Source organism: Saccostrea echinata, unplaced genomic scaffold (genome assembly GCF_033153115.1).
Source record: "Saccostrea echinata isolate AGI-Se365-2 ecotype Australia unplaced genomic scaffold, CSIRO_AGI_Sech_v1 ptg000009l, whole genome shotgun sequence".
Taxonomy (NCBI): domain Eukaryota; kingdom Metazoa; phylum Mollusca; class Bivalvia; order Ostreida; family Ostreidae; genus Saccostrea; species Saccostrea echinata.
In genome coordinates this window covers 5,628,925-5,638,383 of record NW_026889758.1, presented here as the reverse complement: position 1 = coordinate 5,638,383, position 9,459 = coordinate 5,628,925, and the positions used below count along the sequence as shown (strand labels likewise).

Below are 9,459 nucleotides of genomic sequence, written 5' to 3'. Positions count from 1 at the left end.
AACATTTTCTCCCAATTGATTTTAATGTCATTGACCTTTTACCATACTTGTTTAGCTGAAAAAATCACCCCACCAAATATCTTATTTAAAAATTTTTGAGCTTTATTGTACTAGTAAATGACTACCAGATATTTAAAACCTTACATTTGTAAGAGTCATTATATTCAAATCACATCTTCTAATGATCAGTGCTATTTTTATGGTAAAATATATTTAACGAAAAATGTGTAGAGGAAGAATTAATTGTTTAATAAGCCGGGCAATGATATCTACGATCTCATCTCTCACAAATCTTTGTAGCAATTTCATTTTTTTCCTTGTGCTAATATCAACACATTGAAAGTTAAAACAATTTTATACAAATACGACCTCACTGGTATGATTCAAACAAGATAAAGAAAGGCAGGGTCCATCTGATGCTCTTTATAACTCTCCTTTCCGAAACATGTCTCCATTGAATGCTAGAAACAGCCAATCAATTTCCACAGCTAGCACTGTTCACTGCCACAAAAAAATGGTATGCCATCAAAATAAAAAGTCCAAGAAGCAGTGCCGTGCAGAAAAACAAGATACAACTTAGAATCTGTAATAAACGAAAAGTAACGTTTTAAGACTTCAAAAGGGGGAGGGGGGTAAAGGTTGCATTGATATATATTTGCCAAATAAGCTAATTTGGAGCGATAAATCTTTATCCATATTGTAGCAGTATATATGAGTGTACACAACAATGGAATAAAACAATCAAAATGAAAATAATGTTAACGACTTGCTTACTGCAAATAAAAGTTATTGAGAAAAAATGGAAAACCTGTCTACCATCCTTACCAGAATCATTCATCTGTTTATACCAGTCATACTCATGATACTCTAACAAGTATGCTGATTTTGAAGCCAATGTTATTTCAATGTGTTGGTTACAAACCTTTGGTTAACAAAAAGACAGACAGACGTGAAGCAATATACTACTCAGAGAGAGAGAGAGAGAGAGAGGCATGATAATGTGAATAAAAAATACATTACGGATTTTTAAAATTAATTTTCCAAGGCTAAAGGCGCTGAGATAATTAGGAATTAAAGCTATATAATGATATGTTAGCAAATGTAAAGTACTCTCAGACTGGAAACAGTACCCAGTCTTGTTGCTTTTTCCTCTCATAACATACGTGATACCCGGTATTTGTGAAAGCGACCTGCAAAATAAACACGTTTGTTAACCTTTCAAGCATTTTTATTTCTTAACGATTGTTTACTATCATGTTGACCATCCTGCAATTTGAAACTAGTCTCATCTCATAGAGCGTAACTTAAATTTTAAAACACTATATGAGTACAAGGAAAATTTAGTTTGACACTTGTGTCGATTAGGATCTATCATCGTTTTCTGTTTCTGCCACACCAAATATGAAAAGATAAAAATAACCCCTGGAGAATGGAGAATAAAAATAAATCCTAGATATTATTTCCTGCAAATCATAAATAGATACATAAACAGCATTTAAAGCTTTACAAACCATTGAATATAATGGGGTCCATGTATTCGGTAGAATTCCATGCATAAAATTGTCGAGTTTTTTTCTTATAAGGAAGCTTCTTTTGTTCACCAGACTTCTCATCTGAAATATAAAATACGTATATGGGAGAAACAAAGGCTTCTGCAGAGCGTTCTTATTTAACACACGATATGATTGATGATTTTAAAAAAAATGTATATTATATAGTTTTGCTGGAATAAATATTTGTTAATAGAAATGTTTATATACCTCTTAAGGTCAGACGATACATTCCTCAAATATCTGTTTAGCATATCTTCGTATTGTATGGAAACTATTCCAAATTTTAATTACCTTCTGATTTCTAAACTTGTTTCAAATTGTCTTTAAAAAATTGAAACACTAAAAAAATGTGATATTGGCAAATCAAGTTTTTTTCCAAAAGAATTTTATAGGAAACAACATCCTCTGGTATCTTGCACAAATGCCTGGTAAGGTACCTCAATTTTTTGCAAGTAAACATGTTGAAGTAGCAATACTTCAATGACAAATTCTTAGAAAAAATTATATATTATTGAGGAACGTATCGTCTGTCCTTAAACAGTGGCACTTTTATAATATATATATATATATATATATATATATATATATATATATATATATATATATATATATATATATATATATATATATATATTATATATATATTTATTTATTTATTTATTTATTCTGAAAGAATATAAAAACTGTGAATCTGACCTCTAAGAAGTTATACATAGTCAGGTCACACACAGCGTGGGCGTCCTTATGTCTTCTTTTGGTGTACTCTGGTAGAGCAGTCGCTGTTTAATATACCACATCAGTAAATGAGGAGGATATTCAGACATATTAAATCAAAACTACAATGCAGATGTGACCATCTCAAAGGGTCCCATATTTAGTAAAGACATTAGGATGAAACAGACTTGCAATGCCATTTTGTATTCACAAACGTTCTTGTTCAATTATTTTGTAGAAAATATTGTTATCGGCCCTCCTTTTTCGGTAAATAATTATAGGGAAAAAAAGGAAGTAAATGAAATACTGAATTCATACAACATTTTATTGAGTTAATAACCACCAAAATTATGTAATTGAAAAACAAAATGATTAAAATTTCTAAAAAACCTTTCGAGATGTTATGATATGACAACGATTCTCTTGGCAGAAAAAAAAGCCTTCGTTTCTTCAACTTTAATAACTGCCGTCTGATGAAAAAGCATTAAACATATAAATTCAACAAAGGAACAGTGTTAGATTGTTGATACCATCTTTTGCCGGTGTCGCATCGTAAACCTTCCGCATAGCAAACCTTCCCCGGAATGTTTACTACATATATATAGTAAAGATCCCCCTCGAAATAATTACTAAAGAGCAATGTTTATTTCCGGAATAAACAATAAATTAAATAATAATAATAACAAATTTTCCCTTGGGGAAAGTACACTATATAGCAAACATTCCCCCATGCATAGGAAATCATCTCCCTGGATATTTTGCGACATGTATATAGTAAACGTTCCTTCGCAATTCCGGGTAATTACCCATAATTCGGAACTCAATAAATTTTACATCTTCAATTGACGACAATCAAAATTAACATCTTGAATGAACAAAATTTTGAGTCAAAAAAAAAAAAAAGAAAAGAAAAGAAAAAAAGTAAAAATAATGTACCTTTGTTCGCCGTATTTAAGAATGAAATTATGGCCAAAATGGTATCAATTTGGGGACCATGGCCATCAGTCTCCCTAAGCTGATGCAGTTGTGAAAGGATTGGGTATACTGAAGTTTGTTTCTTATGTACTAAAATGCATGGATTTTTAACAATTTTCCGGAAAAACGCATTAACTGGGTACTCGTTCACATCCCTATAATATATTGATAAGGATCGTCCGGGGGGAGGGGGATATTTTACAAGGGGGAAGGTTTACTATATGACACTATATGACACAGGTAACCCAAAAGAAATACTAAGTAAATTACCAAAGTCATCACTGTGTTGATCTAAAATATCGTTGAGAATCATGCAGTCCTCAAAACCCTGCAATAATAATGATTTTATTAGCTCACCTGAGCAAAAGGTTCAAGTGACCTATTCTGATCAAAGAATTCCGTTGTCCGTCTGTCTGTCGTGTTTTTGTCGGTTAAAATTTTTACATTTTCGACTTTATGTTCAAGTATTTTTCATTCTTCTCAACTACAACAGTGAAAAATAATGATAACATGAACCCAATGTCTGTGCATAATCAAGGTTGTTTCAATCATGGACCCAGGGGTAGAATGGAACTACAATAACGGATCAAAAGTTTTATCTAGGAAAATAAAAGGAAATAAATTGAATTCTTCTGAAGAATAGCAGGGTCATGATTTATAATATTGATATTCCAACAATCTGTTGGAAAGCCCCAGGGGTAATTTGTGCCTTGTTACAAGCACACCTACTTTTGTATTCATATGAAACAAAATTTATTCAAAAACTTATACAAGGAAAGAAGAAGTTACCTCTTACTGTGACCTAGATATTTCGATGACGTTTCATCAATTAACAAAATTCAGTTTCCCTTCTCACGTTGATTGGTTATATCAAATTGAACTTGAAATTAAAGACATCACAGAGTCTGACACATCTGTTTCATATTTGGATGTTTTACTAGGGAAAAAAACATTGAAAGCAAACTGACGAGTAAAGTTGATGACAAACGTGATGGCTTGATTCGAACAATTTCTGAAACAGCCAGGCTAATGACAAATCTTGTTTAAAGTCAACAATTTGCAAATTCTATGGTTACAATGACCTTTTTGCAAATACAGTCGGTCAGTCGAATGTTTACTGACGCCTTTCGCACAAGAGGTAAGGCCATTATTTTCACACTGAAATGTGTACGGAACCTTCCGTATACCCAATCATAATAAAAGCCCACGGTGGGTGTGACCCGTTGACAACGGATGCTTACATCTTCATGGCACCTGATCTTACGTCTGTTTTCAAATGCCTGTGTTGGCTCTGCTAATTCCCATATACCCAATCATGATAAAAAGCACACGGTGGGTGTGACCGGTCAACAGGGGCTGCCTACTTCTCCATGGCACCTGATCTCACATCTTTTTTCAAATGCCTGTGTTGGCTCTGCTAATTTCGTATTGTTGAAACGGACTCTTGAGAATGATCACTATTCCTTATCTTCTCATTTCATGCAAGTATTCATGGATAGTACCGATGATATTTAAATAATAGCCCCCGGGGGTATGATTGTGTCCCAATAAGGGATCTTAGTTTTTTTCATGGGAATATATATATATATATAATCCGGACTTCTTGGTTAGGGAACCCAGTTAAGCATTTATATATCGGTCTAGGACCCCGATGGATTAAGCAGACTTTTTCCGGTCTCCCTAATATTTTAACTGATCATTAAGGCAGTGTTCTTTGTGGTAAGATGACTGATGTCCTGAAATAAGACTCTTTCGTAATTATATTTTTCAATGCAATTATAATTTCTGCATTTTTTATTCGCATAGCGAGAAATAATTAAATTATTTATAACCCGGCATATATTTTCATAGGAATATATATATCTATTAAGTCGCCCAGAGAAAAAGTGCAATATTAAACAAAATCAGCTATATATGAATAGTTTTAATTAATATCCCATTTAGTTTACTCATTTCCTATATTTTCTTACCTTTCATTCATTCGTGAGTTCAGTATTTAAAATTTCGAAAATTCATGGTCTACAAATGACTCATGTTTGTCTGGCAATAAGTTGCCTGGTTTCCGGTCGACCTGGAGAACCAGAAAAGAAGACGATGGCAGACGCCTCGAAGTGCTTTGGATCCTTTTTCGTAAGTATAAATCTGTTACTTACTATCATTTGCAGCTGTTTTTTTTATGTTTTATACGTCTTTTGTATATTATTTTCCCCTTTTTTATACGACGCGCTTGCATAGCGTCAATATTGACTAACTGCGAACGTCGAGGAAATTCTGAATACATGTACACATTTTTAATTTCTTTTCATTCATAATGATACATCTTTTTTAAAATCATCAAATATTTATTTTAATTAATTATTAAGTTTGTGGATGCTCATGGTTTGACATTTGAAACATGGATATGATTGACGCATTATTTAAAGAAGCTGATAGTAAGCGCGGGGGGGGGGGGGGGGGTTGTTTCTTGTGTACGAGAATCTGGGACTTGTGTTTTGAGATACAATAACAAACGATTCTACAAAAATTAATGCAACACAAGCCACCTCCTTCCTTTTATGACACTCTTCAATTTTTGAACAATGAGTAAAATTTGGTTTAAGATTTGAACAAGACTTACAATGTCATATATTGTCAAAGACTACTTCTACAATTACATGTTCAAGAATTTAAGGTATTGCAGAGGTTTTTACTCTATTCTGCAGTTTTCAATGATGTAAACAGTTTCTGTCTATAATTTTAGATATTATAAGTTAAGATATGTTATTTTGTAGTAACAATAATTTGACTATTAATACATGTAATTTTCTGAGGTACTACATTTGATAATTTTTAGGTATAAATGATTTTTTAATATTATGTCATAATCTGTTTTATCAGCAAATATCATAATTATATAAATAACAACTCAAATATGAATCTGAGTCTTCAAGGTCTTTAAGTGTATAATTCCTTTTCACTGCCTAAAAAGCATTAAAATAAAATTTGTTATGTTCCCCAGAAACATAATTTTAGGAGGTAAATCTATTATTCGTATTTTGAAACCAAAATCCTGGAGAATATGAAATTTCTATTACCGTAAAAAACTGTTCTTAAAACAGTTTCTATATACCCCTTCCCCCTCATGTGTGCCAAAATTAAGTAAAGGTGAAATAATCATTATTTTTTTTTTTTGCTAGAAATTGCTTTTATTATACATAAAATATACATAACACAACTCACAAAAATGATTTAAAAAGGACCCAAATCCTGGGAGCTTAAAGGGGCTTTTGTCCTTTACCCACTGGGCCACAAGGTTGCCCTCACTGGCTCAGACCCCATTATTAGCCTGTTGAACCCCCTTTAAAAAAAATCCTGGGTCTACCAAAGATAATTTTGAAGTCTTTATATGAAATGATAAAATGTATTTATTAGCAAAAGAAAAAGGATATAAAATGGGGGTAGTGTACCACAACTGCCCAATTTAAAAAAAAAAATCAATAAAATTCTAAATAGAAGATTTAAATGTCAAAAAAGCTTCAGGATAAGTATACATACATATTTTTGTTGTATGATGCATGTACTTACATGTATGATAACTGTGCTAATTGGTGTATTAATAAAATTGGGTTTACTTGTACTTACTTCTTACTTAATTTGCCTCTTTGGGGGAAACTGTACCAATTAGTATGTTATGAAGTACTTTTATTAGTATTTTTACTTACTAATTACTTATCACAGGCACTTGTTTCAGTAATAAATTTTTTAACCCATAGTATAGTAATAACGCAATATTATTATACTATGGGTTAATTTTTTTTATCGAATCAAATGCCTGTGTTACTTATACCTTTTGGGGGGGGGGGGGGGGCATATGCCACCCACACGATTTTTCCAGGACTCAATCCTGTGCAATCCTTAAATTAAAATCATTAATAAATGAATATACATTTTGGTGGGTTCTGGTGCATCCTTGAAGTCATTTTTCACATATAAAATAAAGAAAATCTGGCAGTGTTACTTTAAACAAATGAATAATGATTTACTCTGTTTCAAAAATATTTTTGAGTGTTTCTTCAAGGGGGGGGGGGGGGGGCTTGCGTCCAACATTCCCCACCATTACCACTTCTCTGTTCCTATGGCCCTCTATTCTACTGTACTGCTACCCTAAGAGGGGATAATAGTCTGCTCTTAGGATAGTCAGGTTCAACTGAATTCCAGCAACACAAAGTTAAACAATTTGAAAGATAAATATTTGATGTGAAATTTTATTTACAAGGAATAAATGAGAAACATGTACTTCCAGTTGTACTTAAAATAATGGGGAAAATGTGATTTATATGATTAATGAAAATTTGAAGGAGTTTAAAATTTTATTAAAAATTACTTAGAAGATATGGATTTTAGAGAAATCCGTTGAATTTAGATCGGGTTCGAAATTCTTTATGTCCTCAATATGGCGCCTAAATGCAAAGATTTGGGTAAGTTACTAGGAATTCATTGCTCTCATAATTTGTACCGAAGTCAATATGGAGTGGTCAGAAACGGGAAGATTGGCTAAGTTGCCAAGAACAGTGGACGTAAGAACTCACACAAGACAATCGAAACAAACAAGTATGGTTAAAATAATGTCCGTCGAACTCAGTAACATCAGGGGTAGACAAATAGAATTTGTCAGTACTTGCCCTCGGACAGGTTACCATCGTAAAATTACTTGTCCTACCAAAAATATGCTTGTCCCACCTTTTCCTTAAATAACACAAAAATAAAATATTATCATTAACATTTAGGACCAACCTTGACCCAAAATCACAAATCTCCCATGGAGAAATTAAGGGGAAATTTCTAATTCTAGGGAGACTTCCTCGCGTCTGCGCTGTGCAATGATTATTAAACTTAAAATTTTAAATACATGTACATGTCAATGTATATACATAAACATGTACTTATACATTTCTCTGAATTTTTTAAATGAAAATAATACACCGGTACCTACATTATTGTGTTATGAAAAACACTCCTGAATGTCAATTAAGGGTTCAACTTCATGACTGTGTGTGTTCGCCAGTCAACACCTCCAATTTAATAACAGCCACATTTGTTTGTATCGTGTATTCACGGCATGAATTCTACATTTTGACAAAAGAAAGGTCCAAAACCCTCTTCAACTTTTTTGACATGACATTGATACCTGCCGTGTTCTACTTCTCATGCATATTTTATCAAAACATGAATGGGCAATTCTAGAGGAGTTCCTACTGAGTGTTCGATGTAGCGGTCAACTGCATCGAAAACAGATGTTCTGCTATGATTCATTATATTTTAACAGCGGTAAAAAAAAAACAACACTTGAGTATAGGATTTTTTGTTAACTGGAAAAACACTTGTCCACAGGCAGGTACCAGTTATCAAATAACTTGCCCGCCAAACGAAATTGGTTGTCCCGGGTGTCGGGCAATGCTATTTGTCTAGCCCTCAACATGAATACATGTAACAGGAATGATGCTAAAAAAAATTTAAAAGGCATGCTCCATAAACTGATTAACTGAATGTAAAATAAGTCAATGAATACTTTGCAAATGAAGAAAAACTAAATTTCATTTAGAAAAAAATGTTAAATATGATATTTTCTCTAATCTGCTAACAGGGACCTATTTACTAACAGTATATAGGTCCCTGCTGCTAATTACGACCAAATTTTGCTATTTTTTCCAAATAGAAAAGCCCAGGCTCTTGATTTAAAGACCTAGAAAAACCCCTGTATGTTAACAGTATCGCCGTTGGGTGAGCTCAGATGGTGGATTATTGGATACATATTCAGTTTTAACTTTAACCCCTTTGAAATATGTTTTGGGATGTGTAAAAATGCTGTGTTCTGATTGGGCAGAAAAATATTTACATGTATATGATGTATATTTATGGCAACTTTCAGTTATCGTTCTTGACTTCCATATTTGGAAATCGTCCAGACCTGATAATGTACCAAATAAATAATAAATATGTCGTCAGTAGTCAAGTAAAGAGGTGATATTTCTTTTTTATTAGCTAAATTATGTAACAATGTCATTAAAGTAGACCAATACTCGCACTACGTCACTAACGAATAGTAAAACTGGAACCACACTTCTTATTTCCGAGGTGTGATTTTTTAACTATATTGGTTTGACTTTTACTTGGCGTTTTAAATATCCGGTAACAATTTTGTTCTGAGTTGGTCGCGTCAACAAACTTACAAACATTG

At 32.7% G+C, this 9,459-nt stretch overlaps 1 protein-coding gene across 1 annotated transcript in view; it reads right to left on the bottom strand.

Moving 5' to 3' along the window:
- Nucleotides 1-336: 336 nt before the first annotated feature.
- LOC133183199 (kynurenine 3-monooxygenase-like) overlaps nucleotides 337-9,459 on the bottom strand; it is a 38,986-nt gene continuing 29,863 nt past the window's right edge. The window contains exons 10-14 of the mRNA XM_061318147.1: nucleotides 3,513-3,570; nucleotides 2,250-2,332; nucleotides 1,512-1,613; nucleotides 1,131-1,190; nucleotides 337-583 (exon numbers count right to left, since the gene is read on the bottom strand). Of these exons, the coding sequence (XP_061174131.1) occupies nucleotides 476-583; nucleotides 1,131-1,190; nucleotides 1,512-1,613; nucleotides 2,250-2,332; nucleotides 3,513-3,570 (411 nt within the window). The 3' untranslated portion in view covers nucleotides 337-475. The remainder of the gene's footprint in view (nucleotides 584-1,130; nucleotides 1,191-1,511; nucleotides 1,614-2,249; nucleotides 2,333-3,512; nucleotides 3,571-9,459) is intronic.